Source organism: Siphateles boraxobius, unplaced genomic scaffold (assembly GCF_051911475.1).
Source record: "Siphateles boraxobius isolate OS27281-9 unplaced genomic scaffold, OSU_SipBor_1 35, whole genome shotgun sequence".
Lineage (NCBI taxonomy): Eukaryota > Metazoa > Chordata > Actinopteri > Cypriniformes > Leuciscidae > Siphateles > Siphateles boraxobius.
In genome coordinates, this window is record NW_027508975.1 from 2,780,004 (window position 1) to 2,805,046 (window position 25,043).

At 38.1% G+C, this 25,043-nt stretch overlaps 3 protein-coding genes across 5 annotated transcripts in view; 1 reads left to right on the plus strand and 2 right to left on the minus strand.

Annotated features, from left to right (window-relative positions):
* Positions 1-189: 189 nt before the first annotated feature.
* Positions 190-12,040, minus strand: anp32e (acidic (leucine-rich) nuclear phosphoprotein 32 family, member E). 2 transcript variants are annotated; one of them, XM_077195938.1, is made up of 7 exons: positions 11,403-12,040; positions 8,332-8,481; positions 2,602-2,724; positions 2,255-2,417; positions 2,019-2,146; positions 1,883-1,931; positions 190-1,801 (listed from the first exon to the last, which is right to left on the minus strand). In XM_077195938.1, the coding sequence occupies exons 1-7, from the start codon at positions 11,454-11,456 to the stop codon at positions 1,716-1,718; spliced, it is 753 nt and encodes a 250-aa protein (XP_077052053.1). In that variant the 5' UTR covers positions 11,457-12,040; the 3' UTR covers positions 190-1,715. The 2 variants fall into 2 exon arrangements, with proteins under 2 accessions (XP_077052053.1, XP_077052054.1); XM_077195939.1 differs by having other exon boundaries at positions 190-1,798; positions 11,403-11,582.
* LOC143702282 (uncharacterized) lies at positions 5,965-7,812 on the minus strand. The gene is made up of 3 exons (XM_077195937.1): positions 7,616-7,812; positions 6,919-7,094; positions 5,965-6,781 (listed from the first exon to the last, which is right to left on the minus strand). The coding sequence occupies exons 1-3, from the start codon at positions 7,791-7,793 to the stop codon at positions 6,206-6,208; spliced, it is 930 nt and encodes a 309-aa protein (XP_077052052.1). The 5' UTR covers positions 7,794-7,812; the 3' UTR covers positions 5,965-6,205.
* Positions 8,378-25,043, plus strand: part of LOC143702285 (uncharacterized) — a 28,905-nt gene continuing 12,239 nt past the window's right edge. The window contains exon 1 of one of the 2 annotated variants that reach the window (XM_077195945.1): positions 8,378-8,514. In XM_077195945.1, coding sequence (XP_077052060.1) covers positions 8,493-8,514 — 22 coding nt within the window. In that variant the 5' untranslated portion in view covers positions 8,378-8,492. Of the gene's footprint in view, positions 8,515-24,740; positions 24,908-25,043 lie in introns of those variants that run through there. The other variant, XM_077195944.1, reaches the window with a different exon arrangement.

Here is a 25,043-nt window from a genome sequence, read left to right on the forward strand (position 1 = left end):
TTAAAGATCGCAGGCTGTTTCCAGGCTTGTGGAGCTCACATGCCTCAAGCTAAATGAAGTCAACAAGTTACACTTGAGCTGGGATTTGTGTAATTATATTAAAAGTCCTTCTATTTGATTGACTACATGGCTGGTATTTTTTTCTTCTTTGAAGAACAAAATTAAAACATTTTCTAAACCACAAGAACATTATGGTAAAATGTTTTTCCTTTATTTTCCCACATCAAACTTACACCAAGTTGCATTCATTTAAAGGGTTTTTATAAATTTTGATTGAAACATCACTACCATTTTTATCATTAAAAACAGTGCTTCCTCACCTGTGTATGAGGCTTCCAGATGGCTGTTTCAGAAAATCCACAATTTTGTAATCAAATTACAGAAATCTTTAGCAGACAAAGGGTCTATTTTTGAACATAACATCCCATAGAGTTATGCCATTTTAATAATCAAAAGGACAAATCACTCATTCATTACAACTAACTCAAGAGGAGCTCATAATTGGACAAAGGAGCTTGCAAACTTAAAAAAAGACACAAAAAAAGCTAAACCCATTAAAACAAAACATCAAAATCCAACAACTAAAATCCTTTTAGATAGGCTTATAGCACATAAAACCCCAAATACAACACTCTCACAACAACCAAGTACTTGAAATTTAATCAGGTTACCTGCGTGTATGCAAGTCCTTTTTAACGTGATTTGTATTAAAACAACTGACCAAACAGAGTAATTAAAAAAAGAAAAGGAAAATAAACCTGTTGAAACATACTATATACATATTGCCATACGAACATTAGATTAAAGGTATTACTCGGTAAAATACCTCAACAAAAGGTAGAAAGGTACTCAAGGGTACTGTTTAATCCAACAAAGCTGTTAAACCTGAACATGAGAAATTTCCAGCAATGGCGTTTCTCTTAAAAACGAACAAATCTTGATTTTAACGTCTAAGATGTCAAAAATAGGTGACTTCTGCATAAAACGTGAGAAAGGGCAAACTGCTCACATAATTGAACTCTTTATTAAAAAACTACTTGGAGATTAAAACAAATTCAATTTGCCAATCTACAGCTCGACTCCCGATCTTTGCTCAATTTACATCACATTTACATACATCACACTTTAAAATTCAACAGATCACATAGCTGGTCTGCCTAAATGAGCCTGATCTACCAGAAAAGCTTAATCAAGTGGAGACCATCCCATATAAAGAGTGTGACAAGATCCTTGGCAGCGATTGGTTGATCCAAGAACAAAGGGGTTGATGGTTGGAGATGATTGGCTTGCTGCTCTGTGGTGGGCTGAGAATGAGACCTGGAGAGGTAGATGAGGAGCAGAAAACACTGCCTCCTCACAGAGGTCTTGGGGAGCTGGAGTTTGCGGATCTGCCGTCACCTCTCAGTGATGAAAGCCCAGCTCTTGTCTCGAACGGGCTGTCCAAAAACATTTTTGCAATCGAGAAACCTCTGGAAATCTCAAACCTCACAACACCCCGATTTACGTGTTGGGAATTAACTTGGAATGGCTATAAATGAATTGTCAATAAACCCCTTTTATATAGTGTAATATATAATGCATTTATAAAAGAAAACACTTAGCCTCTACAGTGATTTATCTATGGTTTACAAAGAGAAAAACAATCTGCAAGATCACGGTCTTTTTCAGGGTTGATCTACAGCTTGGATATTGTTTCCAAGAAGTCAAACATGGGGTTAGTCGTCGTCTTCATCATCATCATCTTCTCCCTCATCCTCTGCAACCCTCTTTCTTTTCTCTCCTCGAACTCCGGCCTCCTCTTCTGCACAGAATATGTCATTAGAGAACAGTTCAACACAAAAGCGACAATTTCAAGATGTTTGGTGGCATAATTAATGCTTACCCTCTCCTTCCTCTTCCTCTTCTACGTAATCATCGTCATCTTCCTCATCCTGTTACAGAAGGAATCCGTTGTTATTAAGAGGTCGAGTTTTCCCAAACTGGTTGTGAATGTTAAAAACAGGTGGAAGCTACATCACCTGGATGTCCTCTTTCATTAGATAGGACAGCCCAACTTCTCCACCCTCTGAGCCTTCCTCATCTTCCTCCTCCTCTTCCTCGTACTCCCCAAGATGCCCTGCTCCTTCCTCCCCATCCTCATCATCATCTGCATAATAGAACAAGTGGTAATGACTTAATGTAGCATACTTTTACAATTGTATGTGTCCATTGGAGGATGAGCATAACAATCTTCAATTAAACTCTTGGTTCTCACCATCATCGTCAGCCTCAGAGTCTGGAGCTTCATTGTCTTCTGCATCAAAGCCATCCAGGTATGTGACCTGAGGCAGAAGCTCAAAGATGCTTTCCCTGTAGTCCTCCAACGTGGTGATCTCACAGTTGAACAGGTCCAAACTCTTCAGGTTCTTTAGGTTTTGCTGAGGGTTGAAGAGCATGTCATACATCAAAAACGGTTGAATGTACTTTAACTTGTGTATAAAATTACGTTACGATAATAGCCGTTTGACTGTACATTAAATGAAGGGCTGATGATATAATCTCCAAAATATATTTATATAATATTTATTGAGAAATATGGTGGAACTGCATCAGTGTTTTTACCAGGGCCTCCAATGTGCTGAGCTCTTTGATCTTGTTGCCACTCAAGTTTAAGTAAGTCAGGTTGGCGCATTTCTCTGCAAGCGTCTCCAGTGCACCTGTGATATTATTATCACTCAGCTCCAACTGTAAAAGAGAATTGCCCTTAAAATTAACTTAACTCAAAAGTTAAGATATAAACATCTTGGCAAAAAATTAAGCTGAGAACCCGCTGTTTTTTTTGCAGCGCAATTATAAGACCAATTTATGCCTGGTTCAGATTACACGATTTTTTTGTCTGTTACGATAGTCACTGTGTCAGATTACGCGATTTTGACTCCTAAAATCTTGTCGTGTCGTGGACAAGAAACATGTCAGACTACACGTTGCTTCCTGACCAGTCATCGCGTGCCGTCTTTAACGATGCGCGTGACGTCATCGAGAAGGCGAAACTGCTAGTAGCGAGTGACTTCCGGAAACGAACGTAAACAAACAATGGATGAAGCGGTGAGTGTTGTATTGGCTGTCCTGTGTTCAGAAAAACATAAAAAAAGAAAGAAAACCCGACAATGGACACGTTCCTGGATTGCTCGAAGAGGACAGTATGGGCTGTCAATCCTCCAAAGAGAACTTGAGGTAAAATATTGTTTTCTTAAATATTTTTACTTTAGCCAGTAGTACAAGTAATAATATTGCTTGCTTGCCACAACGATAACATATTACAAAAACAGACTGTTAAAAATTGTAATTGTTCACCAATGTAATTAAATACTTCTAATGTTCAGAAGTAAACATTTTTCGTTATGCAGTCACATGGGGTAATTTAGCCTTTAACATAAAATATCAGTTCAATGGTTTAATGCCTTTGATTGATTCATAACACCATCATCTATAGGCTTAATCTTAATTATAAAAATTGCAATACCATTATACGCAAAAATATTATTATTGAGAGTGAAAAAACCCCTCCTTCCCTTAATGTCTTTAAAGTCACCAACTGTACACAAATAAATATTTAAAGACATTAAGGGAAGGAGTTTTTTTTCACTCTCAATAATAATATTTTGTGTTGTAAATTATACTAGTATACAAAATGTAAACTATGCTATCGACCAACTCTAATCTATTAAATTATTACAAACACTAACATTATCGTAAAGCTGCTTTGAAATTATATGTATTGTGAAAAGCACATACATTTTAATTGGGTGTGATTATTTTTCGCCTTTGTAAACCAAACAACCACACCATGTTTTTTTTCCCCTATTTACACTGTAGGACAGTGACAGGAAGGGTTTTCGTGATCTGCTTAGGATGGATGTGGAGGATTTCAGCTACTTGCTTGGCAAAGTCACACCATGTATCCAAAGAAGGGACACAAAACTGAGAAGAGCAATCAGTGCAAGAATGAGGCTGTCACTTACGCTACGATTCCTTGCTACCGGTAAAAAGTCCATTTAAAAAAAATCATATTGTTGGTTTCACAGACAAAATGTATGCTAGTCCCAGACTAAATTGCAAGTTTGAGCTGTTTAAACTGAAAGCAATAGCCTATGCACTTAAAATATGTCAGTGACATTGTTTTGTCTCAAGATGCACACCAGTAATGTTTTTAAGGCAAGTTTATAAAAGCTACTCAGATGCCCTAATTAATTTAATGCCTAATCTTTGCTTAATTAGCCATTTCTGTAAAACCAGGCCATGGTGTATTATGCACCTTATACACTTGCTCCTTTCCACAGGAGAGACGTTTAGATCTCTGAGCTTCCAGTACCGGATCGGCCGTAGTACCATCAGTGAGATAGTAATGGAGACTTGTCAAGCCTTGTATGGAGTCTTAAAGGATGATCATTTAAAGGTAAGTCATTTGATGTAAATAAAAGACAGATGTACATTTCACAACAGTGGGTGGACACACAAAGAGAAGCCTTTACTGGAGAAGTCCCAAAACCACGTGTTTTATCCAGAGAGTCAAAACCAGAGTAGATCATGGATAATTTTCTAAATTATAATCAGTGGACTTTAGAAAAAATACTTAAAAAAAAAAAGTACATTAGAACCTCTGTAAAAAATGAGAGAACATTACATGTATTAATTATATATGGTGTTTCTTTTTTCAGACTCCTACAACGGAGGCAGAGTGGAGAGAGGTGGCAATGGGATTTGAAAACAAATGGCAATTTCCTAATTGCTTAGGAGCCATAGATGGAAAGCACATCTACATCCAGCCACCTGCAAACTCTGGAAGTACTTACCACAACTACAAGTCCAGATTTTCTGTTGTACTCATGGCAGTAGTCGACGCAGATTACAGATTTATTTATGCAAATGTTGGCGTGCAAGGAAGAGTGTCAGATGGAGGAATATTTGGCCAGTCAGACCTCCGAGCTGCCATGGACAGAGATCTGCTGAATGTCCCACCCCCAGAGCCACTACCAGGGAGTAACATATCTTTGCCCTATGCATTTGTTGGTGATGAAGCTTTCCCTCTCCGAATCGACCTGATGAAGCCATACCCCTTCCGAAATCTGGACCATGGGCAGCGAATATTCAACTACAGGCTATCAAGGGCAAGGCGTACAGTTGAAAACGCATTTGGAATTTTGGCCAATAGACTCCGTGTTTTTCTTTCCAACATTGCACTGGAGCCTGAGAAAGTGACAACAGTTACACTAGCTGCACTCTGTGTGCACAACTTCCTGAGGAAGAAGGCGTCAGATGTGTACCTGCCTTCAGCCTTTGCAGATGTAGAAGATGACGATCACAACATGGTTCCTGGAGCTTGGAGAAGGGATGGAGAACTCCCCTCTGTGGCAGCAAGCAGTGCACGGAATGCCACAACCGCCGCCAAAAATCAGAGAGACAATTTAAAGGCATATTTTCTTTCACCTGCTGGATCTGTTTCCTGGCAGGAAAATATGATTTAAACACCAACTGGTTAAATCTTTTCATATTGACCATTTTTGCAAGACGTATAGAACACTCGCTCAGAAAGACGTCCTGTTTTTGTTTTTTTTACACTATACAAATTAGTACAATATACAACCAACAGAAAGGTTGAAAACTTTAGTAAAATGTTAAGGGATAGTTCACCCAAAGAATTTATTCTGTCATTAATTACTCACCCTCATGTCGTTCCAAAGCTGTAAAACCTTCATTCAGCTTCGGAACACAAATTAAGATACTTTTAAATATCTTAATTTGTGTTCCGAAGATGAACGAAGGGTTTGGAACGACATGAGGGTGAGTAAATACTGACAGAATAATTTTTTTTGGTGAATTAACCCTTTAAAGACTTAATTATATATGTGTAATTAAAAAAATTGTAGAATGTGTGATGGTTAAAGAAGGTAATATGATTTGTGTTTTAAAAATGCACAAGATACATTTTCTTTAGTAAAATCTTTTATTGAAATCAAATAACACTTTTCTTGACTCATTTCATAAGTCGTAAGTTTTGAACAAAGTGTAAATGACTCGCAAACATTAACCCTTTTAAAATGTACAAATATTGCAAAACAGCTTAAACATAAACCGCATTCAAAGTGCCAACAACAAACAGCATTTAAGACACAATGTGACTGCAGTCTAGCACCACCACACACAAAAAAGGGATCAATCCTTGAACTTACACCCCATTTATTTCCTGGTCATATGCCACTTCTACTGCCCTGAGGTAGCTCACTGGAGGTGTTACAGAGGGTACATGAATGGATGTATTCTGGTAGGGTTGATTCAAATTTGTGTGTCCCTGCCAAGGTGTTTGGGGGCCAGGATGTAATGCTAATCTGGCCTCATTTTCATGTGCATCGTATAACATCATAAGGATGTTACGACGGAGTCTCATCTTGGTCAGTGGGTCTTTAATTAGCTTAATCTCAGTAACTACCTGTTTGCCAAATGTTTGATCAACATCCGTACCGGCATTTACCAGTGTTTCAGATACATTTTTTAAAATGGTTACTTTCTCGATTTCAAGTTCATCTAATGATTTGTCTCGTAACTTTTGTTTGGGTTTGTAATATGCTCTTTCAGGAACCTGACGATGCTGGTGGGATGATGAGGCTTCAAGTGAGGTTTGTGGAGTTGATGGTCCAGATGTGTGGTGGGAGGTGGAGGTGGAGGTGGATGACTCGAACACATCCTCCTCTGTCTCCTGATCTTCTCCACCCTCATCTGTGATGCTGTGTTCCAAGTCATCCAACTACGATAAAACAAGCTGTATGAAATATCAGGCATAACAAGTAATGGCACAATACATGTTTGGAAGCATACTATAGAAAGCTCACAAATGTATTTAAAAGTTGGAAAGTACTGTAACAACCTTTACCCCAAACTTACATTCAGTGTAGACTGAGACACGCGTTGTACAACAAAAGGCTGTAGAAACTGCAGGTTTTTTAAAATCCACTTCTGTCTGGAAGTTAATTCTTTGTCGCCGCTGCCACTCGGTTTTGAACGGAGTACTTTCCCATACTGTGTTCGGAGGGAAGCAGCTTTTGTTTGGACCTCACCGGCTGTAAGTAAGAAATCAGATTACAAATGTAAAATCTAGTCTCTGTAATTGTCAATCGCACTCGCACACACACACACGCTCACGCACTAACTCATACACATACATACATCACACACACACATACATCACACACACAAACTCACTCACTCTCGTTCATTCACACATACATGGCCTACATACGTGCGCACACACACACACACAGACTCGCTCACGCACTCACTCACTCATACACACGCACGCACTCACTCACTCACTCATACACATACATAATCACACACATACATAATCACACACACTAAACTCACTCACTCTCGTTCATTTACACATACATGGCATATGCGCGCGCACACACACAGAGAGACTCGCTCACGCACTCACTCACTCATACACATACACACACACACGCACGCACTCACTCATACACATAACAACGTTACATACATAATCACACAACAATTTGCTCTATAGCGAAGGAAAATTTAATGAATGATTAGCTAGCTAAATGCTAATTTCAGTACTCACTGGGTTGCTGAAGTGTTTCCGCTATCGTTCGCCAGCATTTTTCTTTTTGAATTCTGTCATGGTACTCCCTCGATGACACATCATATAGGCAGGAGTACTGTTGCCACAGCTCCACGAACCTTTCCTCCATTTCATAACTCCACCTAGTAGCACCATCATCTCTCTTTCGTTTCGCCATTTTTGAAAGTTGTGTACGGAAACGCTTCTGTGCTCCTATTGGTCAACCTCATACATGTGACGGAACCCGTCGTGGACGACCGTTAAAAAAATTAAACATGCTAGTCTTTTTGTCGTGATGTCGTGAAGCATCGCAGACGCGACGTAGGTTGTCGCCCACTATGACACACTATACGAGATGATACGATCGAATCTTGCGTCCCGACGCCCGTTGTCGTTTACGAATCCCCACGACACCCTACGTCAAACGGATCGTGCCAAAATCGGGCTAAAATCGTGTAATCTGAACCAGGCATTACTATTGTATTCATGCAATATGTTAAACATTAATATTTTGCCACATCACACTACTAAAGTTTCCATTAGGCATTCTCCATCCATTTTTTGCACACTTTAATAATACAGCATGTCTACATTAATATGTAAACTGTTACAGTATCAGTTTTCTGCACGGTTAGTACTTGAAACACAACAGATCTTCTTCTTAAGAGAACTTTGCCTGGTGTTTTCTGAAATTAAAGCTTGATCTCTTGACTGACCTTCCTCAGTTTTGGCAGTGAGGGTAGTTTGGCCAGGGAGGTGAGACCCACGTTGACCATGCTGAGGAACTCCAGCTCCTTAAACTCATCTGTCAGGCCTTCAATCTCACCGTCACTCGTGCGGCAGTTATCCACCACCAGCTCTGCTACCTGCAGGAGGGATGAACATAATAAAGGCCCTTGGTGAGCAAAGAAAGTTTATTTCATACTATTACCACAAATTACCACAATGCAACATTCAAAAACTGCTAATATTACAATTAATGCTTATGAATACGTAACATCATAAAAGACTTTTCTAATATTTATTTGACTTAATGTTAAATATATGGTTTACTGCGCCACTAGTGTCACCAAACGGAACTGCAAAAACAATGAGTGTTTTCTAACAGGTTTTTAAACACTCCCCCGTTGCTATTGGTCGAACAAATAGAAAGTCCCGCCCCCAAACTCACACCATTGGTTGAACCAGTGTTGCTAGTTCGGATATCAGAAACAAACAATAGAGAGGTTAAGTCCCTCCCCTCCCGGCTCATGGGACATTATTTCGGAAAAAATATTTATGGTAGTCAATGGCGAGTAGTGGCCCCAAATATGTATGGTAGTCAACTTCCATCTGACCTGTGTCCTGAATTACACATATGATGTTTGTCAATTTAAAAGATAATTATGAAAGTCAAGAAAGTCAGTTTGTCATAAAACAGAAGAGTAACATTTAGTTTCATGTGAAAATCGTTCAATGAACTACATCTCTCGTCTCACACTATGTACATCACCAAGCTCGTGTGTGTGCAGTCTGGTACAAAACACACAGGCATAACGTTACGATTATAACTTTAGACTATAGAAAAAAAATGACAGATGTTAGCTTCAGTAAAGTTAGCTTCATTCATTGAGAGAAAAGCTATGGCGCCTTTTGGGTTTGTAGTCTTTGCAATTACGTATTTTCACAGTCTTATACCTCAACAGTTTTACATCAAACTGCGACTTTCTTGACTTTAAAATGCATCTTTTAAATTGACAAACATCATATGTGTAATTCGCAATTCAAATATTTTTTGTCTCTAGCCATTGACTACCATACAATATTTTTCCAAAATGAGGTCCCATGGTGGTCCACCGGAAGAGGAGGGACTTAGGCTCTATATAAGCTCCACTGTATTTACACTTTTGGGGGAATTCAAGATAAATGTAGGTATTGTGGGTATAAAGGGTATCATGAGAATGTATGTTTATCTGCCTAAACAAGAGTGAAACTTAAAACTTGGTACCAACTGAATAGTTGCTGCACAAACCCAAAAAAGTAAACCAAAGAGACAAATAAATATGTTTAGATTTGTTTTTTTAAATTATAAATATTTTAAATATAACGGTATATGGTCTTTTTTGAGTAACGTGCCCGTGTTCTTATAACACATTGAAACGTGCACGAACTGCAGGCTGCAGCCCTACTATAACCCTAAATATTCAATAACTTGTTGTCCTTATGGAAAAATACTATTTTTTTTCTCCACGTGATGTGTGCTTAACGTAGCATTGATAATGTTTACCCATTCATCGCTCAGGATTTGAGCTGAATTACTGCCAGCATTTCACAAGTAGATTTTCAGAATGCTCGCGATTATGCGCGATATGGTAATATTTTGCTGGTGACGCAAGATACACCCGGGTTAAAAGCCATGTATGATTTATACACGTCAAAGCATTAACTCAAGCCCGTGTAAAGGATCCCTCATTTAAAAGAAGCGTGCTCCTCTACTTCGGTTCAGGCAAGCCTACTACAATAATCTACTAAAATCGGAGGAGAGGAAGGGGGGCTCGCCCCTTCACCATCTGCCACATTCCTTCAATTAATAAAACGGTGACGGATAACCTAAACGGCTTCGTAAAGCCGAATTCGTGTTGCTTAACTTCGGGAATAAATAATGTTACCGGAGGTTACATAAATACGCCATTAACGTAACCATTGAAGAAAATGGCAACTTGTTTTTTTTAACGGTTCGCAACGTTCGAGCGAATATTTCTGGTTTACGCACCAATTCCGTTCTAAACACCACGTAGGTGTTATGAATCAGAAATCGCTCAACTCCGATTAACAAAAACGGAGTCAAAGCCACAAAACACAGTCTCAACTATTGATGCAACAAAATGACTTCCACTCCCCGCCCGTCAACACGGAGACTCGAGCAGCATTTCACACACACCATCCTCGCCACACACACCGCGAGGCGCAGCAGAAGCCATGAACGCTTAATTATGCAGTTTGACCTGACATTCGCTCCGATATGTACTTGTGCTCTCAAACTCTGAACATAATGGCTTTGATAGTCTTAGGAGGAAGACCGAAGGCAAATGCCCCTGAATATTGTCAATTATCGAAGAGTTGGAGTGTAAGATGTCCGTCTTAGGAAGACGAAACTGCTCGTTTTACTAGGTTAGAGAAGCAATAGTGAGGTAGGCATCCGTGAAGCTTCCCTACAATAAACTTTTTATGTGAGCAGATTCATTCGCTTGATGTTTTGCTCAGTGTTTTGCATAAATTGCCGGTTGGGTTATTGATTCCTATAACAACACTGACGTTTTGTTTTCATTTCTACCGTTTCCCGCTGGAAGCGATAACATGATCGTATCGAGGACTATAATAACGTCGTAACCTAATTGGACTTCACTTGTTGAGTAATAAACATATTTTCTGAATCATTAAATTAAAAAATGGTCTTGTAAAATGTAAACATATTATTTTGAGGTACTATTTGGGACGCCCACATCGATAAGTCTAAGTCAATGGCGAAGGAGAACGAGTTCACTTGAGTTTTACGCGCTCAAATAACGATTATATTTGGCTACTTGTCTTAAATCATCTTATATAGGTCTAAAATGTGCATTCTGGGATGCGTTCATCCATGCCTAAATATCTAAATCGCATTCTTGTAATTGCCCATGTGGTATAACAGCCGTGCTGCCATTCAGCGGAGTCTAACGTTACTGACTATTCCGTAAGTGCAGGATGGACAGGTTGCGAACTAACATCATTTCTTGTTTCCGTGGAAATAAATAATTAAAGCACTCACCTCCGCTGGAGTTCTGTTCCTCAGCTCTAAACTGATCCTCTTCTTCATCTCCATTTTGTTGGTGATCGCTGCACTGGGTTAGACCGTTTAAAGAAAAAAAATTGTCAGAAACTCCTGAGCGCGGACCTACGGCTCGGCTATCTTCAATGGCTGCCGTTCTCTAACTGATCCTCCATGATACCTCGCACCCAACCCCCTTTCTGAGACCCCGCCCTCACTGCATCCTGATTGGTTCGTTGTTATTTTCAGACACGTGAGTGGTTGACCAGCCTGTCGCTCAAACGGATCATGCTTATCAACATAATCGGCCTTTGTAGACTGATCTGATTGGTTGGAAATACGCGCGCAGTAAATTTTAGACGGGACGGTCAGAACGTCAGTATGAAGGTTTCAAACTGTTAATCCGCCCCTTCTTTGTTCTCATTGGCGCCTGGAAGCGATGTCCGTGTCCTTTAATACTCCAGTAATTCGAAATCAATTTGGAGACCAGGTTAAAATTGTGTATTTTAAAGAGCCTAAAGTGAACACTAACACATTAGAGAAAGAAAATAAGTGATATTTCCCCCCTCACATACAAACAAAAAGTGTTTTTCCTTTTAGCTCAAATTAACTCGTAGTACTTTGAGCGTCTTCCATACAATAATTCTAACAAAATGGCTGACCATAAACCCAGACAGTCATGGTGGCTTGAAGGCTGCACGCACGCCACGCCATCTGTCCCATGCAAAGTGGTGCAGATCGCTTCACCACAGAAGCCGGCAAGCCACAAAGGGCCATTTGGTCGTCGAGTACAAGCTGACTGTTAGATTCTTGTTATAGGTTACTAAAACAATCCAGAGTTGCTTCAAAAATGTCTTTATTTTAAAATATCTGAAAAACAATTGTCCCCACCTATAAAACGGAAATAAACCCTGATATAAAATGAACGCTTTCAGCAATGTGCATTCGTGCAATACCCCAAGGTGACCACTAGGGCACGGGCAGTACATGGCACACTGACCCTGAAGTGGAATGGACACCACAACTGATCTCCTAAGCTGATTTATCTAGGCTGCCAGAGAAGAACTGAATAATCTTTTGAAAAAAAAAAAAACAGTCATTTGAACAGACAACCTATTTGTTTGTTTGTCTGTCAAAAGAGTTATGAGCATATCTCAAACAGTACGAGAAATTAGCTTTTAATTTTAAGATAATTGCATTTTAAGGGGGACTTTTTACCTATATAAGGGTATATTTTTATAAATATATAAACTGCATTTTGATAACATATAAAATATTAATTTAACTGAATATTGAATAACATATAGCCTATATAAAATAATTCAATACAAATCAGATTCAACAATTCCGACCCTCACCAACATATCCCTGGGATTACATCCATGCTATAATATCTTTTAGTTACAATATCCCTTTGTTGTTTTTCTTTTGCAATCATAGATAACTCATGGGAAGCCGAGTATTTAGATGTTAGGGTTAGGACCTAACATTTAAATGTTAGAACCCTAACATTTCAAGACAACAGGCAGGAAACAGGAAATGCTCTAGCAAAGTGGAGAGGGGTATAAGATGTGTATTTAAGGTCTTGATCATTTACATTATTTTGTACCCAATTTGACAAGTAAATGCTGAACAACAATGCCATAAAATCCCACTAGATGGCAGACAGTGAAAGGACATGGTTGAAACCAGTTCGGACTGGTTAAGACTGCTTGTGTACCTTGTGGCCTTATAGGAAGCTGTCGCTAGATGGAGCACAAGAGCTTTACACAGACATTTTACTCATACACAAACTATTAGGCTAACATATATATATATATTTTTGGAATGCACATTTAAAACCAGTCTTAACATGTAAACAGACCGTTTTTACACAAGCACTTCAACTTTTGTAAGAAATTCAACAGGTGTAAGTCTGACTTGTATCGGACCAAGTTAACTAGCCTAATGACTGGTAATATTCATTATGCTTGAACCCTGGCACTTCTCTTGCTTGACCTTGATTGAGGGCCATTGTCACGTCTTCTCAATGTTTCCTGCAGCCTTTTGTCCTCCAGCTGCATGGTGGCCCGCTGGGGGGGGTCGACAGATGGGGGACAGGGTTTCACGTTCAGGCAAGAATAATGGGAGACACGCACTAGTGTATTCTCATGCAAAAAAAAAACACAATGGGCCAACGGCAGGCAGACTGCCTTGGGAATCCCAAACAAGTGTTTAATACAGGAGTGATTGAGACAAATACACCGCTAAGCACAAAAGACAGACTCAAGAGGCTCAAGACAGACATTTTAGGCCAGAAGTGAGGACTATATAGAACAATTAGTCAGTCATTCAAATGGAGAACATTACATTCTGCTCTAAATGTTGTCTTGTGCACACTTATGAATTTAAATATTAGTTTGTAAACAGTGTAGTAAGCTGTAGAATTAGTTAGTCCTGATTAGTTGAACTCCATAAAGGCACTTGAACATTGCCCTAATAAAGCGAGCAAAACACAATAGTATGAAGTTCTGGCCTTGGTTAGGAATAACAAGAGGAATGTGAGAGACGTTTAATTAGATCCAGGTGTAGCTGCCAGCCCACATGAACAAGGTCAAGTGTGCGTGGGTTTGTGGGATTAAGGCTATAGCGGTTTGGGATGTGGATAGCAAATCCTGGGAAAATGTTGTCTTTTTAGGACAACGCTGCGTAAATCACAAGCAGAAATTAGAAAAGTGACGAAAAAGGGCACTTATAATGAAAACAGAAACTGATTCAAAACTGCTGTTAGCAGAATTACTGTTTTATATTCGTAAACAAGATGAAAGCAAGCCAGCGATATTTTTGTGAGTTGTTGGATCCAACACTGTTCATTCATCATATGTATACAGCCAAAGAGGAAGACTTATTTCATCTGGATGTGCGAGTCTTTGAAGCCTTGTGAATGAACATATTGATCACACAAATCTGCACTGGAGCCAGCTTCTAAAACACTGTATTAACAAAGGGTTTATTTGTGCATATCTCAGTATATCACACACTGCAGTATTACAGTATAACATGTAAAGGCTCGTGAGGGTGTGTTTGTGAGTGTGTCAGGGAGTGACACACTCACTTTGTTCATTGTGAGGGAGTTTATGAATATAACTTGAAAGGGTGTATCGCACAATGGCAATGCCCGACACAGTCTATATTTTATAGAAAACTAAACCAAACACAGTTAGTTTTATTCTGTGTCGTGTTTAACGGCGTGAAAATGTGACTTTGATGTCTCTACAATGAAAGACCGGTGTGTGAAACTCTGGGATGTATTTTAAAGTGTCTATGCCGCAAACTTTACATACTTCACAAGGGGTGTAACGGTTCACAAAATTCACGGTTCGGTTCGATACGATAGAGTGGTGTCACGGTTCGGTACGTTTTCGATACAGCAAAAAGAAAGAAACGCCAGAGAAATTTCCTATTTATTAAAAGAAAAATTATTTTTAAAGTGTGAGTTTTCCTACATCTTGAAACTTTTAGTTTTATAAATGGGGAAATCTTTGAAGGATGAACAAATAATGTTTTGGTAATCACATTAAAAATATCATTTAAAAATGATAATATTTGAGTTTTGAAGTGCTGGAAAAAGATGTGTGATGTACTTGAAAGCATTTTTATTATTTCTGCCAAACTTTCATGGTTACAAGTTAGTGTTACTACATTAAATCCAGGGTGAATGTTGCTGATCTGTGGACTTAAAACCTATAACTAGTTCATTATGGAACAATGTTTCTCCTGGTTTCCACGTCAGCGCTGTTTGATCCGTTAATAACGGAGACATTTTAAAGCTTCTCACTTGATCTAGTAGCGATGTTATTATTTCAATAAAGCTTTGTTTACTGGGTCTCTCAGCGCTGTAGCAACAGTGTCGCTTGATCAAGATCGGCTCGCGCTGCACTGACATTGGTCCAAACTGATAAACGGTTCGTGAAGCACAAAATAATGAGTAGCGCAGTTTCGTTCCGCTTTCATTACGTTTGCCATTTGATGTTGCGCAACGTTGTGGTGGTCGTGCCAGCGCGGATTTTGGTCTGCAGGAAAAATGGTCCAACGAATCGTTCAGTTTGTAATGCGTACCGAAGCGAAAGCCTCGTACCGAACGGTTCAATACGAATACATGTATCGTTACACCCCTACTTCACATACTTTTGAAAATCCAGCATTTATTTGATCCTGATAAGTGCTCATTGTCACTGTTGTAAATAAAACCGCATTCTTTTTCCATGAGAGGGTTTGGCATCACAGCATCTTTGTTTCCAGGCGGACCGTTACAGAACGCGACGCACACACATATCCCAGACATTCTGTAGAATTCAACCAATCAGATGACGACTTTGAAAATCCTGAAGTGTTTCCAGTTCAGTGTGCCTTATGCATCAGTTGTTCAGCCATCGGTCCGTGGGCCTGAGACTAGGGTTAAACTAACTAAACTACCTTTTCAGTTATTCAAATTCTTTCAAAACAGTATAGCTTTACTGGTGACAAGATGCTTTTTCCAACGATTGGCGGTACAGAGCAACCAAATGCAATATTGTTGTTTACATTCTTTATATATAACTTGAATGGTGAGTGAGCTGAGGTAATCAAACACTCTCGGATCGCTCGCTGCATGAAAGTCTGATTCATTTTAACGAATCGGTTCATCCTTATTGGTCCGCTCTCTCATTACCGTATGTAGTTTTGGAAAGGCAGATAATTCTAGTGAATCAGTTCATTCAGACATTTCCATAACGATAAACAAATTGAAGTCTCAGCATGGCATTTTAGTATTTTTTTAAAGCAGAATATTTACTCCATCACTATACCTATATGGAGTTATATAAATGAAAAAGTATATTAGTTTTTTAGTTTTTTTTTGTATTAGTTTCTAAAGTTGTAGTGAAAAATCAGTTCAGTTTAATTGGGATGGTTCATTCATTCAATCATAAAAAACTACCCACATTGATTTGTGCCAGAATATTAAAGGGTTTTGATTAAATTATTAATTATATAATTGGATAGTTATTTAAAAATGATTGTCATATAAGTAGCTTCAATGTAGTTTGATACTTTTTGTTATATTGGCCTACCAGTACCTTGTAGTGTGGCGCACCATAGTATAAGACTAGCTTGACTGTTGTTAAAATTAGGATTTGATCGTAGCTTGAAAAGTTTCAAAGGCTTCACTCACACTGGTCTCTATGAAAATATGTCAAAGCTTGCATCATTGTCTTATTCAAAGGCGTTTGAGTGCCCTGTGGTCATATGGATGAGTCAAATCGGATGATGTAATCATCTTTAAGAAAATCCCCAATCCTGTTTAATAAGGCGTCTTTTAGTTACTAATTGCCTTGAAGCCCCCAGCACAGAAACCATGAGACAGAGCAGCAGTGAACAGATACAGGCTGTTATCAATGACCGTCCAGTTCAAAAGGAAGAACTCTAGAGATGAACTGAGATATGTGTGAAGGAGATAAACTGACTAAACCCAATATATGCCCATTCATTCTCCCCTTCCCCCTTTCCTGTTCTTTTTCCAAAATTCACTGCTCTCCAAATCCTCAAACACCTTAAACGTCCTACTGAGAAAAAGGATTAGGAAAAAACAACAACAACAAAAAACGAAGACATCGTCAGTGGACACACACTTGACCCAGTTTGGACTAACTGGAGCTCCTTTACTCTGGGAGTGTGAGGTGGAGGTCACTTACAAATCCGTCCCAGAGAAACCCAGCCTCTGTTTTCTTAGGCTTCTCAGGATAGCCTTTCTGACCATTATCCACGACTGATTTACAAAGGAAAAAACATGAACCTGAACACTGTTCAAGGTCAAGGACAGGGGTCCTTAAATCCTCATGAGGGGACAAGAAGAATGCTGACTTGGGACTAAGCTTTTAACCATTGCTGAAATACATGAGAAGCATTAGTCATTGTAAATAAGTGCATTTTTAATCCTTACTAAGAGTAAAATAGACTATCTATCTATCTATCTATCTATCTATCTATCTATCTATCTATCTATCTATCTATCTATCTATCTATCTATCTATCTATCTATCTATCTATCTATCTATCTATCTATCTATCTATCTATCATGTTAGGGAATCATTATCTCTGCAAGTTTAACGAACACATGTGGATGTTGTGTAGCGGTGTGGTTATAACAGCTAACCGTCAATCATTTCTGCATTTGCTGTAGTTACAGACCGTTTTTCTTATTGAGCTCATTTCCTGCATGTGTTTCCAGGAAGGGGAACGATGGGAACAAGAGATTTTGCAGGTACCCCAAACTTTATCCCAAATGCCTTTTTTTCCCATACATCTGCACTGTGGGTGGGTTTAAAGAAAAAAACCCATAAACTCTAAAGACTCAAAACCAAATCCATTTGAACCAGCTGTATACCTGTAAAACATGTGAATGCATCACCAGTCATATTACAACAAATGCTCCGCTAAAGAGGCACCACTGACACTCAAAATAATCAAATCCTTTAACATCCATGGAACCGTTCCATTCCACAAAAGGTTCTTTATAGTAGAAAAGGGTTCTTTAGATTATTAAAATGTTCTTCACATATAAGAAAAAAAGTTAAGTTTTTTACTCTTACGTGTATTTACAGTGTACTTACCTAAGAAAGTACTGGTAATATAAGGTAACTTGGGTTAAGATCAGGTTTAGGGATAGGTTTATAGTTTTTTGTAATTACAATATGTACAGGGGAACAGGACTGTAAAATAAAGTGACACCAAAGTTTTTTATTTATTTTTTAGAACTGTTTATTGAAAGGTTGGAAAATTTTATATTTGCTTTTCAATACAAATCAGATTCAACAATCCCAACCCTCACCAACATATCCCTGGGATTACATCCATGCAATATCCCTTTGTTTTTTTTTAAATTTGCAAACGATAGATAACTCATGGGAAGCCCAGTATTTAGATGTAGGGACACATTTCAGGACAACAGGCAGGAAACAGGAAATTCTCTAGCAAAGTGGAGAGGGGTATAAGATGTGTATTTAAGGTCTTGATCATTTACATTATTTTGTACCCAATTTGACAAGTAATTGCTGAACAACAGGGAACAGGACTGTAAAATAAAGTGATACCAAAGTTTTTTACTTATTTTTTTAGAACTGTTTAGCCTATAGAAAGGTTGGAAAATGGATCCAGCTATAAAAATCTCCTGAACGTTTATTTTTAAAAGTGTAATGTCCTGAAAGTTAAGCTATTCCACTAATTGCATTCTTTCCTTTGGAGACTGTAGTAAATACAATATTGAAGAAAACCTTGAGTCCAGTGTGATGGATTTTTAATAGATAAGATAGTAAACTGTCTTTTAGAACTAATCATGTTTCTGACTCTAAAAATCTGACATCTAATATTATGACTAACTCTTACCGGACTTCCCCCATCCTAACCCTGAGTGTTAAAATAACAAATATGGGAAATTAAACTAGACAGAGGTCTAAACTTGAAACCTTTTTCTTACAGTAACAAGAGGGCTTGTCTATGAAGAACCCATCTAATTGTGGGGAAATGATGTAATGTTTCATGTCATTTTGCCATACCCTTATTCTATAAAAACGGTTGTATTCATGTTTACTGTGGGATTCTCAATGGAATTTGTCTGAGATCCTCCGGCCGTGATCAAAGCATGTTCGAAGGTATTGTCTGAAGTCTGGGTTATTAGGCTCAGCCGCCGTCGATGTGTAGACGCGCTAGGGTATAGACTCGGCAGCTATCGATTGTAGACGGTCTCGAGTATAAATTTTATACGTAGTTAGATTTTGGAAAAAATCGACCACACCAGACATGCAGTGATTCATCAAAGTTTTGTATTAACCGCTTTATGGTGCATAAGACATACTCCATGGCAGAGAGGGTTCAGTTCCTCCAGCTGTGTCAACTGCATCTTCTCATTTAAACGCATGTTGTTGTGTGGTTGTCCTGGGTTCATGCGGTGTATCAAAAAGACTATTCTCTTATCACTTGAGAACATCTCTCAGTGCCAGCATTAAATGAGCGTCCTGCAGATGGGGGGATAAGTGTAAACAGTCTGTTGTTTTCAGACTTTATTCTTGGCTTTCAACAAGTGATTCAAAATGGACTAAATATTGAGCATGTTTTTTACTCCATCATAACTGATTTCATATGTTGGAGCTTTAAGATCATGGAAAGTTTTTCAATCAATGCCAGATTTTTTTTTTCTTTTCTGTAGTACGGTTGGCTACCATGGACTGTGTTACAGCACGTCATTTTAAACATACACACCTTTATTGGTATCTATAAAAAACTTTAACGTCCATTGAACCTTTCCGTACCACAAAAGTTTTTTTTATAGTAAAAAAAGTTCTTCTAGCTATTAAAATGTTCTTTACCCTAAGAAAAGAAAAATGGTTAACGTTAGAATTGTTCACTGAAAGGTTACTTTGGGGAACAAAAAATTGTTCTTCTATGGCATCAATGCAAAAAGAAAAAAACATTTTGAACCTTTATTTTTAAGTGTATAACCATAATGTAAACCAAACATGTCATTACTACATTGTTGGGTTCAATATAAGTTAAACTCATTAAACAGGTATATTGTCATTAATTGCCAAACAGAATAATTTTGACTTATGCCTCGTTTTTTTTCTGTCTTTTTTCTTCTTTTAAAGAACAAACATGTTACAATGAGGTACTTGCATTAGAAATAAATTGTGGCTTCAATTGAAGCTTAAATTTAATTTAAAAGCTGAAATGTAATCTTACTGTAATACAGATTTTTGCTTCTTTTTTTTTCAAAGAAAATTCTACATTTTTATGTTAAACAACTGCAGTCGATTGGGCTGAATTTGTACTGAACACAGAATATTCCTTTAATCTCTAATCATCAAGAGAAATTACCGCATAAAAAGAGTGAGTTTAGTGTGTAAGCAGCCCATGATGGAGAATTCCTCACAGGTTACAGTGTGCATGGAAAACAGCTTCTGGATGAGAGCCCAGATTCCATGCAAATGCTCTCTGCTAAACACTCACAAATGTTTTCTCCCACCGTCTTGTCCATTGTGGGACCTCACAGCCGGAGCGGCAGATCCATCCCTGCTCCCGCTGGGGTCTCCGGCGACCCCCGAGACTCATCTTCTCTCTGTTCTCACGTACACACATCCCATTCGATGCGCTGGTCAGCCGTGCCCACGCGGAGAGATCAGTGGGAGTGTGGCTAACATCCTGCTCACATGTAAATCAAGAGACAAGCCCATGCACCAGTTCACCCCCACTGGATAATGTTCACAGAGCCTTTCTAAACACTTCTATTATGGCTCAATCCCTGTAAAAGCTCAATTCAGGATCCAAAAGTGATGTTTTATGTTTCCCCCAAAACACTTAATCATGACTGCAATACAGTTCATAAAAGGTTTACAAAAGAAAGTAAAGCATTAGATGAAGCCTGGTCTCTCATAGGGGTAGGGAGTGAAGATATGAATCTCCAATCCCTTCTTTTCCCCACTTTTCCCTCACAAGAGAAATACTGTCCTATTTTTCCGGTGTGTCTCACCACTGTGGCTTAGATTCATTTTAAAAGAGCAATTTCTTACAAAATGAGCTAGGAAGCTATATTTTTGTTGTAACATAAAATGTTTCAGAGAAAAACTTAAGAATGCTTTGTGACTATTTTGCTGAACTCAGGATTTGAATGCAGGGTTATTATCCTTAACTAAAACTATAAAAAAAAATGATGTTAGTTGAAATAAAGCTGAAATAAAATAAAATATAGATATTAGTTGAAAAACTTACGAAACAAAAGTTAGAAATGTAGCCTTGGCGAAACTAAGTCTAAGCTCTAAAATTATTAATTAAAAGTAAATAAAATCTAAAACTGAAAGGAAAATGAATTAAACCTAAATAGGAATACAACTAAATCATAATGAAATGACAAAAGAACATAACTACGGAGTCATAAAGCAAAGTCTGTCAGTTCAAAGCTAGACTAAAAACACATCTCTTTGACCTAGCATTCACATAACACTCTATAGACTTCTATAATTCAATATTAGGCTGCTTAGATTAGGTCAGCCGAAACTGGGAACACTTCCCTTAAATCCTGATGTACTCGTTACATCATAAGAAGAATGGCATCTACGCTAATTTTAGTGTCTTTGTTTATCCCGAGGTTGTCCCGCAGCCTGCCGGATCCAGGCCGTATCCAGATCTGACGAAGGACTTTCGCCTGGACCCGATGACAATGCAGTGCTGATGTGCCAACTAGCTTCTTCCTATGGAGGATCCCTATACCACTCTACAGATAAAGCGTTGTGGAATCTTTCGGTTCGCGTACCTACCCGAAGTAATAAGATAAAATAAAATTCTGCATCAAAATTTATAGACAAGACAAGTAGTTCGTTTAGGCATGGTTTGTAAGGAATTACAAACCTGCGCTCATATATTCAAACGCACATAACTATAGAATCAATTCTTAATGCGCATGTGAACGCCATCAGCTTCTATCACAGGTTCGCGTTTAAAGTCTGTTTAGAGAGAACGGTGTCGTCTTAGCGGCCCCTAATTTAATAACAAATGATCATTTAGACGGAAGTGAATCAATCAAAACTAACTTTAGCTGGAAAAAACATTTTTCAAGAACCACTATAAAACCAAACCAATCTCTGTTACCTTAAATTATATCTTTATATCTGTAAAGCTGCTTTGAAACAATCTACATTGTTAAAAGCGGTATATAAATTAGGATGACTTGACTTGACCTAAGTCCCTAAAGGGACATGGTGATGGAAAAAATGTGAGATGGGATGAAAAAATATATTTCAATGCTTTTGCGTTCGCTGACAGAGAACAAACATTTTTACATTTCAAACCTAAATAGCAATATTAAAAAAAGAGAAACTTTGCGTTTCGCTCACAATACCTTTGCATCCCCTCGCAAAACTTGTTCGCTCACTAAAAAAGCATTGCCGTATACATTTTTTCTCCATCTCATAAAGTATTTAATGCAAAAAAAAAAGCTATGTTGGAGGGACAATTAAAAAAAAATAGCATAAACATTGTATTATTGTTTACCATATATTTAAATTTTTTCCCACAAAAATATGTTGAGATCAAGCAATAATTGGCAGCTCCCCAGATTTTCCGGTTGAAAACCCGTCATAGAGAAAAGACTTCACATGAGAACATTAAAACAAGCAAAATACCAGATAAATTGAGTCAGACAGCATCTTTACTTATGTCAAACCCTGAGAAATTACACTCAAGCAAAAGAGCAACACAAAATGAATATACTAGGCACCCAACACATAAATCTTCGTCCCTCAAACTCCACTGAAGGGCAATAATACACTGGGGTTTGTTTGAATTGGCACCTTGCACAGTAGCAACATGGCCGTTTCCCACTATATGACCCGTGTGGGCACTGACAGTCTCCTTGCAGTCAGTCTGAGGTCTTGCTCTCTTTTTAATAGAAGTCATCTCAGATTTCAGCATTAGCCAAGGGTGTGTCTGCAGCCCACGGTCATTGAAATGAGAGGACTAGGCTTTTTAAAGCAGGAAAATAGATCTTAACTGGTTGTAGGAGGTGCTTGTCTTGTCTCACGGATGCACAGCTCACCCACACAGTCCCACGGTCCAATTCACACAGCTGGGGGTTGTGAAGAGGGTTCGAAGAGAGCCAAGAGCGAGGGCTGGGGAACGGGCCACATCAGTGCAGCAAGACAGGAAAGAAAGGCTGAAAGGCCCAGAATATTCATTCATTTACGTACTTCACTGAAACACCCCCTGCGCTCTGCTCTTTCCTGCTACTGGAGTCCATCTCTATGTACCTTGAGCCTCTCCTCAAGCCCCTGCTGAGTAGAAAGGATGGGCAGGTCGAAACCCCTAGGCTTTTCCATCCTTAAGAACTCAAAAACATCTGGCTCTTGCATAGCAGAGGGTTTCTAATGCTGTGGGACCTGCATGCAAACACATTCACCTTTTTTTTTTTTTGAAAGATTTGACACTTGAACGTCTTTAAGTTGAACTAAAACAACTGTCTGTGTGTTTAAACTTCTCTGCGTCATTGAGTTTTTACTATTTCAAGTGAGAGTTTTTATAACTCGTTGTTGCTGATTGATATTCTTTGCATGTTCATATACCATAGTATTTTAACTGTACTTTAGGGCAGGTACTTCAAGTTGTTTTTCAAGGGGGTGCTAGGCGGAAAACTGGAAAGAAAAATATATAAAATGTATTTTAACAGTAAGAAATAAAAAGCAAGCATGCACATATGTTGCAACTAAATAATATTATAAATAAAAAAAGCTTAATTTTTTTTATTAATGATTAAATATTTAAAACATTAAACTATTATATATAAAAATAAATGTTTAAATATTTGACAAATATTATAAGAATTATAATAAAAAGAATTATAAATAAAAGATCTTTAAATGTTAAAAAAATGTAAAATGTGATTAAAGATTAAATAATTTAAAACAATAAACCATTATATATAAAATAAATGTTTAAATATTTTACAAATATAATAAGAATTAATTATTATAATATAAAAAAAATAATATACATTTAAAAATGTTTAAATGTAAAAAAAATGTGATTAATGATCAAATATTTAAAACATTGAACTATTATATAAAATAAATCTTTAAATATTTTACAAAAATTATATTGAAGATTATTTAAATCTCTTTTTTCTTTCTCCAGATGTTTTCTTTTTTTTCTTTAACTGGCTCACTAATGCTGGTTTGGAGCAATATTTAGGATGGGGGTTATGTAGGGGTCCTTGACATTAAAAACTTGGAAAACCTTTTGCTGCTTAAGGTACTTGGAAAACTACTGTACAAAAAAAATCACAGTATTATCATAAAATTATTTCCAAAAAAACTATAATTATGCAGTGTTTTGTAAGCACTTTCGGAAGTTTCTTGTCGGGCGACATTAAATGCCTTTGTTAACTGATCTTGAAACATATTTTCCGAACCATTAACTGCACAGCAGGCATCCAAGTTTATCACTTATCAAGATCAGTTGACAAACAGCAGATACAACACCAGAGTCACACAGCTGCGTGGATGACATTTACATCTGCTTTCTGTGTGCTCGGTGACCCACATCCAAACCCCGGGTCAGTCTTTTCATCTCTCTCTATCTTAAAATTCCATATTACTAAAAATAACCCATTCAAATGAATGAGAGTCATATCAGCTATAGCCCTAATCCACTTTCAGGGTTGAGACAGACACTGGTATTGTTTAAAGGAGGTGCTAGTTAACAGATGAATGAGGCATCTAAAATTTTGGAGTTCCCACCCCCTCTTACTCCTTCCTCCCACTCCTTCTTCAGGCGGTTTCCTCTCCTCACACACACTCGCTCGCTGCAGTCATTCAGAAGCACAGCGTGGAGGCTGCACACACACATACAACACTTTAGAGCGACATGGAAAGAGTACCTCAGCGCTGTGTGATGATATCAGTGTGTTTGGCAGGAACTCTCTTACTGCTGCCGCTCTGCTGGGGTGAGTGAGTGTGTGTGTGTGAGAGAGCGAGACCGAGATTGACTTCAATGAGGGAACTTGCTGTGTGTGAATGTTTGGAATGAGACAGATCTAGTGCGAGATAAAAAGTTCTAAAAATTGAGCATTTGAGAAGATA